General features: G+C 44.6%; 1 protein-coding gene across 1 annotated transcript in view; it reads right to left on the bottom strand.

The window, feature by feature from the left end:
* Positions 1 to 10143: 10143 nt before the first annotated feature.
* Positions 10144 to 14258, bottom strand: part of LOC308358558 (uncharacterized protein) — a 30079-nt gene continuing 25964 nt past the window's right edge. The window contains exon 4 of the mRNA XM_080828789.1: positions 10144 to 13891. Coding sequence (XP_080684915.1) covers positions 11394 to 13891 — 2498 coding nt within the window. The 3' untranslated portion in view covers positions 10144 to 11393. The remainder of the gene's footprint in view (positions 13892 to 14258) is intronic.

The following is a 14258-nucleotide window of genomic DNA, read 5'->3' as shown; positions in this document are numbered from 1 at the left end:
ACAGAATGACAGAAAGGGAACAGCTCTTATTTCTGAGTCTACTAGGATAAGGGCCAAAAGCAAAAAATGTTCACCTGGAGCCCATAAGGCTGACCTCTGGTCTCTATGGTCTCTATGGATGGTTCTAGAACCATCACATAAGGGCAAACTGCTGCATTCGGGTTAGATCTCGTGACTGCCTGTACATCTCAGCTACAATTAATACAGAACTCATTAGCACCAGAGAAATCTTGCAAAAGTAGTACAAGTACACATTTGAAGAAACAGCGATGATCTTACACTCCCTGCACACCCCCACGAACACTAAGCAGAGAACCACCAGGTTCATCACCACCTGATCAGAAATCAAGAGCACGATGCTTAACCCACTGAGCCACCCAGGCGCCCCTGTTTTTCACATTTTAAGGAGCAAACTCACTCCCTGGGATTACCCTGCGGATTCTCTGAGTGATTCTGGATCTCTTATCCATCTTGTTTATTCATGCATTTTCTTAGCCCTGGGCTGCACAGAGCTGATAAAGCATTCCCATGGGACATAAATGAAAATGCTTTCCTCCGCTGATATCCCAAGGAAATATTTTCAATACTTACCGGACTTTACTTAATTCACAGTGACAACGGTTGATGGCCCATTGGAACGCAGGTTCTAAGAAGGCAGAGAAGGATCTGGGATACCGGGGAGAAGGGTTCTAAAGACCTAACTTTGAGTGTTATTTCCGAAAAGGTTTTAAAAATAGGAACAAATATAAGGAAGACACCTCAGAGCTACAGAAATCAAGATTTGCCATTTCTAAGCACAAGGAATTTCCGGAGAAAGAGAGGACATGGCCTGTGAACTGGGACTCAAGACTTACGGAACACCCAACCATTTCTGCTTTCGCGTCGTCCTCCAGATTTCTTTCTCCCAAGGTTTCTGCGGAGAAATCACAGCTGCGTCACAGGAACTGCTTTTAACATCACCGACGGAGCCTCTTCCCCCGAAAACGGCTCAGCTACCGGCAGGATCCTAAAATGCAGGAAAGGCCCCAATTCCTAGTCCTTTGTGTCGGGAGCTATTCGGAAACCGTGCGCTCCTGCTGGGAGAGCAGTCCTGCCTTTTCCTTCTCGGCTTTCAGGCGGGTCTCCCCTCCCACAGACGCCCACAAACTCGGCTTCCCTGTAGGACCTGACCCTGCAGACTCGCGGAGCAGAGACCCTCTTACCCCTCCAGGAGCCAAAGCCCCCTCTCCCCTCGTGAAGTAACCCGGAGCCCCCGGGCTCCCCGCCGGCCTCACTGAGAATCACCTGGAGCCCGTAATTAACACAACAATGTTGTCTCCACCCAAACCGACAGACGGACTCCGAGGGGGCGGCCGACAGATCGGATCCTTTTGAATCTTCCAACCCGATCCGATAGGGAAGCCTCTGGGAGGACACCGTGCAAAGCAGGGGACCCCAGGCTGGGGCTGGGAGCGCCGTTCGAACCCTGCCTTCTCCACCACCGGGGTTTCCGGAGACTGCCTCCTTCTCACTCTTCCCGCTACCGGAGGGAGACCCCTGACAGACCGAACTTTCCCGTATAAATGCAAATGTCTCTTTCAAAGTAAACACAGGATTTCAGAGCTTTTCCTTTATCTGCTGTTTCTTTAAAATACCAGTCTAAAATAATCTTTAGACCAAGGAGACACATTTTAGGGTGAGAAATTGCTCCCCTTCCATAGGTAAATGTTTATTTCCATAACTACCTGCCACACAATTTTCCAAAGTGAATGTATGTTTTTACCCTCCAATCAGCAATATGAGAATTCTTTTTTTTTTCTTTTTTTCTTTTTTTTATACGACAGATTCCAAGTAGGCAGAGCAGCAGGCAGAGAGAGAGGAGGAAGCAGGCTCCCCTCTGAACAGAGAGCCTGATGCAGGGCTCGATCCCAGGACCCTGGGATCATGACCTGAGCTGAAGGCAGAGGCTTCGCACACTGAGCCACCCAGGTGCCCCCAATTGAGAATTCTAATTCTGAGCATTCTCACTGAAATTTTGGGCTATACTTTTTATTTTACACATTCTAGAAAATATTGAGTGCTTTCTCAACTGTAAAATAGGAAAAGGTCTTACTACAGTTGTCCTGGTGCCTGAAAAGGAAACCACTTAAAAACATCAAGTTGAACAAAAATCCAAATGGCTGCGTTAATGTTTCAGCGAGACTCCAGTACAAGCTAAGCAACTTTCTTTCCCTCTCTTCTGGAAACCTCCCCTCTTCTCATCTCATCCCCTCATTTCAGTAACCTGGTTCCACCCTGACAGCATGATCAACAGGGCTGGCGGCACAGACACAATTCCTCTGGAAATCAGCCATTATCCAGCATCTCCCGACAAACCCCCAGTCCCTTCCTCTGGGCGGGCTGCAGGTTTCATGGCCCCGACCTGCTGAGGCCTCCTTGGCTGGCAAAGCAATGAAGCTCTAGCTGCCCTTGATCCCCAGCTCTGTCTGCACGTGCTGTTCTGGGGCTTGTTAGGTCCCCCCCAAAAATGCGTCCATGATTAAAAGAGCGAGACTGATATAAAGTGAAGGTCAAGCAAAGCATTATTCCATGCCAAGCATCAAGAATCAGACCGAACATGGGGTGCCTGGGTGGCTCAGTGGGTTAAAGCCTCTGCCTTCAGCTCAGGTCATGATCTCAGGGTCCTGGGATCAAGCCCTGCATTGGGCTCTCTGCTCAGTGGGGAGCCTGCTTCCTCCTCTCTCTCTCTCTCTCTCTCTCTCTGCCTACTTGTGATCTCTGTCAAATGAATAAATAAATATCTTAAAAAAAAAAAAAAAAGAATCAGACCGAACGTTCGGGGACACACCTCTTACAAGAGAGGGCGACCTTTCTCTGTTTCACAAACTAGCTTTTAAGGGCAAAGGCCATGCAGTTGGGCCTGGCCATGCACAGGTGGCCAATGAAACTAACACACAGAGAAAGCTGCACAGTCATGCTAGGTGACCAACTGAATTATAATTTACCCTAGTAGGCATTTGAACCCGCCTATCACCTAGGTCAGAATTGGCGCCCAAAAGGTTCCCAAAAGGCGGGGCCCATACCCCTTGGTAACTAGGAAGACAGTATGCGCCCCCACTGATCAGATGTCTCCACCTGGCCTGACCCACCCTTGTATCTGAGCTTTGTTACCTGGGGCTGGTTTCCAGGACTTGTTTTTTAAGTAAGTCCCCTGGGGGAAGGGGAGCAAGGACAGTTTAAGGGTTAAACAACAAGGTTATTGTTTAACCTTAGTGGAAGCCTCTTGCTAAATAGGTCCTTACAGGCTGAAGTGTGGAGGTCAGTTCACACAACAGAATGAATGTGAGGAGAGGAAATTTTGTTTTCCTCACTCCATTCTCCAGTCCTTGGTTTGCCGAATACTTAAAATGAGGTAAGACAGATTCATGAGAAAAAAAAAATAATTTCTTAATTATGAGAGCCTGAAAGACATGAGGCTCAAAGACGGGCAACAGAAGCTTGCGTGCCACCCTGACTTAAAAAAAGGAGGGAGGGATTTAGCATTGCAAACAGGGGTCATAAACTCACAGGAGAATGGAAAGATGAAATTGACTTAGAATAATGCTTTGCCCCTCCGGGTAGACAACTCTTGAGGATGTAAAAAGCTAATCTTTGGTGTCAGCAGTCTTTCTGATCGAGGCCCTCCATCTAATCGATTCTTGGTATGTATCACAGACAAAGAGGGAAATTTGTACCCTCCTATTTCCGCATACTTGGTACTTTTGGCACCTGCGGGAAGCAGGGCACAGAAGAGAACCCAGAAGAGCCCCGGGGTGGGACTTGGGACTCCTTAGTCCCCTAGGTCGGCCATCTTGGAACACGGGTTTTCCTTATCACTACAGGACAATTTTCTTCCTCAGTTTACACCTGTCCTAGTGATTTCCAAGGAAGAAGCTTCCTTATCATATCTATAGCCTAACTCCCAGAGACCCATTAACTCAGTTTCCTGAGGTCCTAACATCACCCTCCCCTCCACAAAATTGAGGGAGGCAGAGGCAGAAGGAAAGGTACGTAAAATTCAATTTCTTTTTAAACCTGAAACCAAATCACAAGGATGTGTGATTGAAGAATACAACAGTCCTCCAGGAAGTTGGCGACTGTCTTCATATCCATAGCTCACTGGAGGGAAAACCAGCCTTTGCTTGAAAATAACCAGGTCCCCATTCTCTTGAGCATCTTCTTTCGCATATGACAGTCCTTCTGGACAACCCATTTGTCCTCAACTCCCCAGCTCCCAATTATATAATCAGTGACACATCAGGAAAATGAGCAGCTCTTTCCGCCTAGGGGTCCTGTCCCGGTGCTTTAGGAAAACAATGATTTTAACCAGAGACATCTCAAGAATTCTTTCTTGGTCATCAGCTCCCACTGAACCTCACCTATATTCCAAAACCCCGTCAAGTTCCATATTGCTTATTGGTGGATGGATAGAGTCATGAGAGCCTTTAAGAATGTAGCAACCAGCACTTAGCACTTGCTAGATCCTTATCCTAACTATGCAGGCTATAAGTCAGACTTCTGGGCTAAAAGTGAGTGTTTTGTTTCTATGTCTCATCTTTTCACCAAGTAACAATTTTCTATCCTTAAGTTACTTTTTTGTAGCTCCAAGTTTTCTTTAGATTCCACTTCATTAGCACATAGCATTAGTTTCAGCAGGAGAATTTCTATTCTCCACTGATATACAACACCCAGCGGTCACCCCGGTGTGCTACTTAACCCATCACCCATTGCATCCACCCCTCCCACCCACTCCCTATCCAACCACCCTTAGGTTGTTCTCAACAGTTAAGAGTCTGTTCTGTGGGGGCACCTGGGTGGCTCAGTCATTGAGCATCTGCCTTCAGCTCAGGTCATTAAGCCCCATTAAGGCCCACATCAGGCTTCCTGCTCGGTGGCAAGCCTACTGCTCCCTCTCCCCCTGCTTGTGTTCCCTGTCAAATAAAATCTGCTTTTTTTAAAGATTTTATTTATTTATTTACTTATTTGACAAGGAGAGATCACAAGTAGGCAGGCAGGCAGGCAGGCAGAGAGAGAAGGGGAAGGAAAAAGCGAAATCCTTCTGGAATATGGTGCTTTCAGTTTGCGGTGTAGAGAAATAAGGCATCTGACTGGGAAGATCTCACAGTAAATAACACGGCATGTGATGAAACCAAAGAAGTTTGTTACTTGAATTGTATCGTAACCTCATTTTGGTGAGGACTAGTGCTCTTCTGGTTATAAGTCACAGACTCTGAGAGGGTTCTGCTTCTGTTTGTGTACCTGAAGTTGTTTTTTGGCCAGCAATGGAAATCAGTGCTTCTGATCTGCATCCCATCTTGCAATACGTGGGCTGGACTGTTTCAGGCAGAAATGCTCGCCGCCTCTCACTGCTGAACTACTACTCTAAAAAATCCGGGCCATGGAAAGAGGCAGAGCCTAGAACTACACTTACTACCATGCTGAGGAAAGGGAGGAAGGTACCGCACAGCAGTGAAGCAGCTTCCCTGAAGATCACCCAACCACCCTGGATCTGACCTTGACTGGGGTGATCTCCCTGGGAAACGAGGGCTTGGGAGCAACCACAGCACGTGTCTTGCAGATCCAACCTATTCCACTGTCCAGAAGGCTTCTTCATCTCAAACATCTATTCTACCGTGTGACATCTTAAAGCTGCCCACAGGATTGCATCATCCAACACCCTCCTCCATCCCTTGTCACGGATCTAGGCAGGGATAGTACAGTCATCACTGACATCCAACAGCATTAGTCCTCAGGAAGACACAGGAGGTCGATCAAATCCTCAGGATAAAGCAGGACCTCCCCACTCCTGAAAAACCCACATTTGCCATTTCCTTTCCCCCATGACATGTCTTCATCAGATGACACCAGCAAGAGCTGCCTGTGCCTTTGCAGTGACTAAAGGGAGCCACCTCCGGGTCTCTCCCCACGCGGGAAAGAGTTCCTCACATTTCCTTTTGAAAGGTCCTGTCTTTCTCTGGAAGGATGGTGCCTTCCTCAAATTTTACTCAGATTCACATCCCACATCATTCATGTTGGCATTAATACCCATCGGCTTTCCATCTGTCTAATCTCAATGAAGCATTTTCTGAGGACACTGTCTCCATAGCACAGGCAAAAAAGAATGGTTGTGGTGCCTACGTAGCTGGAAAGAAAAATGAGGGCGAATACAATGGGGATCTGGAGATAACTTCTACATCTAGGGAGTCACTTGGGAAACTTGGGACACTTCTCCTCCTCTACATGCTAATTCTTCATCTTGAATACTTTCTGTCTCTTCCCTGGGCTACCCCATGGCTCCTCTTGGGATAGATTTCTCTTTCTTATGAGGTATCTATGACACACATCGCATGGTCATATGCACATGTGTACCTCATAGACACATCAAAATACCACGCAGTGTAGGACATGGGGCACATGCTTTCATTTGGGGTCATGGTGCAGTGCTAGAGACTCCCAAGTCTAAGTTCAGAATATGCCATTCTGACTAAAACAGATTTAGGGAAGGCCTGGGGGAGGGGGAGTCTTCTCTATGAATCATGGGAGAGAAGGCATTGACAGAAATAGAGATGGGGGTGCCTGTGTGGTTCAGTGGATTAAAGCCTCTACCTCCAGCTCAGGTCATGATCCCAGGGTCCTGGAATGGAGCCCCGCATTGGGCTCTCTGCTCAGCAGGGAGCCTGCTTCCCCCTCTCTCTCTGCCTGCCACTCTCCCTACTTGTGATCTCTTTGTGTGTGTCAAATAAATAAATAAAATCTTTAAAAAAAAAAAAAGAAAAAAGAAAATCATTTTGAAAGCTCCCTTATTCCTCACCTTTCCCCAACCCCATAGTGTAAAACCAGCCACCCCTCATGACCCTGGTGGCAGCAGCTCTTTCTGCCCTCCTCCTGTCCCCATGCTTTAATAAAACAACATTTTGCACCAATGCCTCAAGAATTTTTTTTTTGGTCATCAGCTCCAGACCCCACCCCACTGAAGCTCACCTATATTCCAAAACTACAGCAGACAGAGCCAGAGCGGGGGAGGGTATTGAACATGGCACTGAGTACAGGCATGAAGTTCCCGCAATGCACTGCAGCAGCTTCCCTGAATGGTCCCACATCTACAGTGGCTCAAATCTTGATTGGGCTTTTATCCCTGGGAGAGCAGTGCTTGAGTTCAACCACAGCACACACCTTGCTGATCCTGCCTACCCCAGTGTCCAGAAGGCTCCTTCATCGCCAACAGCTACTCTACCACGTGACTTTTGAAAGCTATGACCACATGATTGCATCACCAATACCCCTCTTTATCCTGAATTAAGTTCAGACTATTTCGGTAAACATGATCCGACAGCATCCGATCATCAGTAACAAATAGGAACTAAGTTAAATCATGAAGATAAAGTAGGACTTCCCTACTCCTCAGAAACCCACATTTGCCACTTCCTTTCTCCCATTACATGTATTCATCAGATGACATCACCAAGAGCTGTCCGTGCCTTTGCAGTGACTGAAGAGAGCCACCTCTGGGTCACTCCCCACAGTAGAAACAATTTTTTGACATTTTCTTTTAATAGGGCTTATGCTTCTAAGGATGGTGATTTCATCAAGTTCTACATAGATTCATGCCATATCCCAGTGTTTAATGTCTGAATTAATCCCCATTGGCCTTCCAGCTCTCTAATCTCAACTGTTTAGTGAAGACACTCCTGCACAAGCAAGCAAAAAAAAAAAAAAAAAATGCTTGTGATGCCTATTAGCTGGAAAAAAAAAATGAGCCAAAATATAACTGTAAATCTGGAGATAACTAGGAAATAAAACAAATAGAATTTATTTTTCTAAATCCACGGAGTCCATTGTGCAAATTGATACTGTTAAGGCCAATTTAATGTTAAAACCTGTTTAACTGGGGCACCTGGGTGGCTCAGTGGGTTAAAGCCTCTGCCTGCAGCTCAGGTCCTGATCCCAGGGTCCTGGGATCGAGCCCTACATCGGGCTCTCTGCTCAGCAGGGAGCCTGCTTCCTCCTCTCTCTCTCTCTGCCTGCCTCTCTGTCTACTTGTGATCTCTGTCTGTCAAATAAATAAATAAAATCTTAAAAAAAAAAAAAAAAACCTGTTTAACTATTAGGGCCTGCTTAGCCAGAGCAACTCCATATTGCCTAGGTAGCCATATTGTTGTTTACATCCACGGACTTCATTCCAGGAATAAACGCCCCAGTAGTTCCTGGTATGGTTCTGGGTATCAATTCCGAGAGTAAACGCCTTAACAATAGAAGCCACATACCTTGGGTCTGCGGTTATGCCCTATAAAACCAGCCTGTGAGATCAGGAGGGGGTCGCTCTTCGGAGGCAGCCCTGGCCAGTCAGTCTGCTTCTAATACTTGGCATAGAATAAGGCTTTGCATAACTTTCACTTTGTCTCAGTATCGTTCCTTTGATAACGGACCCCAACAGAGACATTTGCACTCTACATGCTCATTTTTTCATTTTATGTATTTTTGATATGTGACCTGAGCTACAGTGTCATTCCATTTGGGAGGTTTCTCCTACTTCCGGGGTATCTATGACCTATGCGGCATGGTCACGTGGGCACATGTGATTCAAACCAACACTCCCACCAATAAATGGAGAACATACCTTTATTATGGGTCATGGTGGAGTGCTTGAGAGTCCCAGTTCAAGTCCACATTTGGCCATTCAAACTAATGCCAGCTTGGGTAAGCTCTGTGGGCATCTTCTCTAGGAAAACACAGGATGGGAAATGATTGGGAAAGGGACAGAGGATTGCCCACAGAGGTGGATCTGATTGTCATGTCTCAAGTTACATATCCTTGTGACTCTACAGAGTGTTGTCTAGGTGATGAGAGAACAGAAGGCAAGCTGAGGACGAAGCAGAAGCTGTCACCCCATGAACCCCCACCCCCCATGGGATATATGGGACATTCCTCAGGCACTCCTGGCTGCAATAAGGGGGAAACAAATAGTTACCTTGTAGAGATCACAATCCTGCAAGACCTGAGTATTCCTCAGTTTAGAAATGTCCTAGTGATTTACAAGGAAGAAGCTTTCTCATATCTACAGCCGAACTTCCAGCGACCCATAACTCAGATTCCTGAAGCCCTACCATCACCCTCTTCTCCTTAAAATTGAGGGAGGTTGAGGCAGAAGGAAATGTAAATAAAATTGAATTTCTCTTAAACCTGCAGCCTATTAAAAAGGACGGGGTTGAATAGGAGGAATGTAGTACTACTTCCGGAATATCCCAACTATCTGACCGTTAATGCCTTATGAGAGGGGTAAACAACCTTGACAACAGCAAGGCCTCCAAGATCCCCTGAATCTTCTTTAATATATGAAAGTTCTTTCTCAAAACCTCCCTTTATCCTTACCTACCCAAGCCCATAGTATAGAATCAGTCATGCCTCACAACCCCAGGGCAGCAGCACTTTCTGCCCACGAGTCCTGTCCCTGTCCTTTAATAAACCACCATTTTGCACCAAAGATGTCTCAAAAATTCTTTCTTGGTCGTCGGCTCCAGACTCCACCCCATGGAACCTCCCCTATATTCCAAAACCACATCATAGGGAACACACTAGCGAGCAGGGCAGGTGTCCACTCAAGGTCCCTGCAAAAGTGCTGGGTACACAAAGTGGATGGCAAGTAGCAGCACCATGGGGCAGGTGAGCTAAGATGTCAACAACACCCCCCACGAAACCTGTAATATATCCGTAATATCACAGTCAGCACGAGGAGGAGAAAATGATACAGTAGTTAAACTAGGCAGGGAAATCACCCATCCTTTCAACCTTAAGGTCACTGAGAGAATGGATTCATAAGAATATTATTCCCTTCCATTACCAAATAGGTGACAGATAACACCAGTTGCCTATAACTTTCAATAAAATGATATAGGGGCCGCCCGGGCAGCTCAGATGTTAAGCATCTGTCTTCAGCTCAGGTCATGTCCCCAGTCCTGGGATCCAGCCCTGCATCAGGCTCCCTGCTCAACGGGAAGCCTCCTTCTCCCTCACCCTCTCACCCTGCTTGTGTTCCCTATCTGTCAAATAAAATCTTTAAAAAAAAAAAAAATGAGATAGGTTCACCTTGGTGGTAGGATAACAAACCACTCATCACAAATTCATGTTAACATATTAAAAACCATTATGTTTGATTAATTGAAGTACATTAAGTTCACACAGACTATGTTATGCATTTCAAATCCACTGTTACACTTGTTCAAAATACGGAATACAAGCGTTAACCCCCATAGCTGATATCATGATGTGGAAGTGACTTGCTTAACTTCCAGTGCTGCTGACAGTCGCAACAGATATGTATGTCCAGCTATATGGCATGGTAGGGAAGAGTTAGATAACCTCTTTCTGTTATCGGGGAGGATTTCTTCATTTCAAACGCATCCACTCCTATTCTCTAAAGATTGCTATTACGAAGATACATCAGTAGTTAACTGGTGCACCACCTTTTTTTCCTTAGAGAGCAATCAGGAAAATCTTGTATGTCTAATATTCAGGAAGTTCTTTAGTTTTAGTAAATGGAGAAAAATATTGTTCTGAACACCTATTTCATGGCAACTTACATCAATGCTATAACCCTAAGCAGTGTCTCCATTTAGATTTTCTTTGTTCATGTTGTGTATTACACAGTTCTCATCTTCCAAGGAAAATCTGGGATGCGTGAGTCCCCCCGAGTGCAGCAGGGCATTGAATGCCATTGACGGAGCAAAAATCAGGCTCACGGATTCATACACCCAGTACGAGTAAGTCAATCTCCAGAAGTGATTTGAGAATAAAATACATTAATATTTGTTGGTCACAAACCTCAAAAAGGCTCAATATAACAAAAAGCACATCGAAACTAATTGTACCCTTGTAAAAACTCCCCCACTGAATCTTTCCAACGGAACAGCATATGCATTTTCCAAGTGTTTAACTTGATCTTTTTCCTTGGACTAACTAGTACTGTCTGAATAGAGGGACTGATACACTCTTTTTACGTGATATCTGTGACATTTATTGACATTAGATGTTCAGAGTTTTCTAACTATTTGTATGATTCAATTTACGTTCTGTAGCATTTTCTGTGTTTGCGAACGTGTATATTAAAATGAGGGTCTTTCCACAATCATCATGTTTCTAGGGTTAGAATCTAGTGTGCATTTTGGGACACTGAGTATAGACTGAATTCCAGTTAAAGGTTTCACCACATTCATCACATTTTACCATGCTGCTCCCATATGACAACTACGATGTGAGTTTCAGGAGAGACAGAGGGTGGACTTCTTTAGATGTGTATAGTTGTTCTCCAGTTATATCGGATGCAAGGTCTATGATGCAAGGGTTTTATTTTACAGTCCTTACTCCTAGTCTTTACATTTTTAAAGTTTCTTGCCAGTATGACTTCTATGATGGTTAGTAAGGTGTGAGCGCCGGTAAAAGGCCTTGCCACATTCTTCGCATTTGTAAGGTTTCTCTCCAGTATGAATTCTGTGATGCTTAAGAAGGTTTGAGTGCAATGAAAAGGCCTTGCCACATTCCTTACATTTATAAGGTTTCTCTCCAGTATGAATTCTGTGATGCTGATCAAGGTGTGAGCGCTTGCTAAAGGCTTTGCCACATTCTTGGCATTGGTAAGGTTGATCTCCAGTATGAATTCGGTGATGCCAAGTAAGGTCAAAAGGCCAGCTAAAGGCTTTGCCACATTCCTTACATTTATAAGGTTTTTCCCCAGTATGATTTCTCTGATGTGCAGTAAGCAATGAGCTCCGGTGAAAGGCCTTGCCACATTCTTGACATTTGTAAGGTTTCTCTCCAGTATGAATTCTGAGATGATTACTAAGGGTTGAGTGACACTTAAAGGCCTTGTCACATTCTTGACATTTGTAAGGTTTTTCTCCAGTATGAACTCTGTGATGTCGAGTAAGGTGTGAGCGCTGTTTAAAGGCCTTGCCACATTCCTTACATTTGTAAGGTTTCTCTCCAGTATGAACTCGTTGATGTTTACTAAGCAATGAGCTCTGATGAAAGGTCTTGTCACATTCTTGACACTTGTAAAGTTTCTTCTCTCCAGTATGAAGTCTGTGATGTTGATCAAGGCATGAGCGATCATTAAAGGCCTTGCCACATTCTTGACATTTGTAAGGTTCCGCTCCAGTATGAAATCTGAGATGATTACTAAGGGTTGAGTGACATTTAAAGGCCTTGTCACATTCTTGACATTTGTAAGGTTTCTCTCCAGTATGAACTCTGTGATGTCGAGTAAGTCGTGCACGCTTGTTAAAGGCCTTGCCACATTCCTTACATTTGTAAGGTTTCTCTCCAGTATGAATTCGCTGATGTGCACTAAGCAATGAGCTCTGGTAAAAGGCCTTGTCACATTCTTGACATTTGTAAGGCTTCTCTCCAGTATGAATTCTGTGATGTAGATCAAGGTATGAGCGCTCTTTAAAGGCCTTGCCACATTCCTTACATTTGTAAGGTTTCTCTCCAGTATGAATTCTGTGATGTCGAGTAAGGTGTGCCTGCTGGTTAAAGGATCTACCACATTCCTTACATTTGTAAGGTTTCTCTCCAGTATGAATTCTGTGATGTTGACGAAGGCGTGAGCGCTCCTTAAAGTCCTTGCCACATTCTTGACATTTATAAGGCTTCTCTCCAGTATGAATTCTGTGATGTCGAATAAGGTGTGCCTGCTGGTTAAAGGATCTACCACATTCCTTACATTTGTAAGGTTTCTCTCCAGTATGAATTCTGTGATGTTGAATAAGTGTTGAGCGAATTTTAAAAACTTTGCTACATTCTTTACATTTGTAGAGCTTCTTTCCAGTATGGATTTGCCTATGTTTCCTTAGGGATGAGCAGTACTTAAAGGTTTTACCACATTCTTCACATTTGTATGATTTCACTTTAGTATTCATTTGCTGATGTTGAGATTGGGTTGAGTGCCCGTCAAAGCCTTTACCACGTCCCTTAAAAATGCGTGTTTTCTCTCCACTAGGGATCGTCTTGTTTCTACTTAGTCTTGATGACTGACTAAATGTGGGCCCAGGTTTAGCATATCTGAATGGGTTTTTGGCCTCATGAATTCTCTGATGATCACCAACATTGGAGGACTGGTGAGGACCATCCTCACATTGACTGGATTCATCAGGATTTTCTCCCAAATGGATACTCTCATGTGTAATAAGGTTAGACCTCTGATGAAAGACTTCCCCACATTTATAACATTCATACTGGTTCTCTGAAAACTGAGTCCTCTCACGGCTCTGAACACTGCAGCCCTGGTTAAGTGTTTTCTCCGATTCAGGGCACTGAGCAATGCTGTCTCCACTGGAAGGGCTCTGGTCATTCTGGAGGGTCGACTCCTCAGTGAAGCCGCTCTCATATGGATCCCGGGTAGCTCTTTGTTCTTCATTATTCAATCTCTGATTTTCAGAAGTATTTGATGGAAAGGTCAATCCAATCCCATTTTGAGAATGGTTCAAATCATCCTTTTCAGCATGGACTAGATACCTTTCCAGATTGTCCACACTGTCTTTCCACAAAGAGCTATGTTTGAATACTTGACTGGAGCTTTTGCTGACAGACACACACTGCTTTGTGGAAGCAGATGTCTTAAAAAGGGAGGTTTGCCACGATGTTTCATGTCCTTCACTGTTTGGGTCATTTTGAGTCTTATTAGATGCCACTGCCTCAGATGGGCTCTGTCCTTCGTGGTATTTTTGATGCCCTTCCCTCTGCCTATCACTGTCCCGGTCTGTCATTAAGCATACATTTTCAAGAGCACTATTTTTGTATCTACCCATCGTCACTTTTTGGAAAGAAGCTTCTATGCTTGGCTTTTGCAGGAAGTTCTGGGTGTCATGTGAAGATATGGCTGAAAGATATCAAATAAGAGAAAAGTAAATCATTGCACTTACTACTTTCAGATGAATATACTGATGATTTGTAACATACAAGCTTCACGTCAATCAGAGAGTGTCAGAAAGATGGCTCAGGAGGAATCATCAGAATTTCCTTCCTCCATGGACACCTTACCTTTGAACACAACATACTGACCACATACCCTAATAGATAATTCTGTGTTACTGTCATATTCTAGCAAAAATCCCTTCCCATATCTCAAATAATCTGGAAAATGCCACATGAGCATAAAATTAGAAGGCCGGTTATTTATTTATTTTTTTAAAGATTTTATTTATTTATTCGACAGACAAAGATCACAAGTAGGCAGAGAGGCAGGC

This window comes from Martes martes (assembly GCF_963455335.1).
Source record: "Martes martes genome assembly, chromosome: 17".
NCBI lineage: Eukaryota > Metazoa > Chordata > Mammalia > Carnivora > Mustelidae > Martes > Martes martes.
Note: the sequence above shows the minus strand (reverse complement) of the source record. Positions and strands in the feature narration are given on the sequence as shown.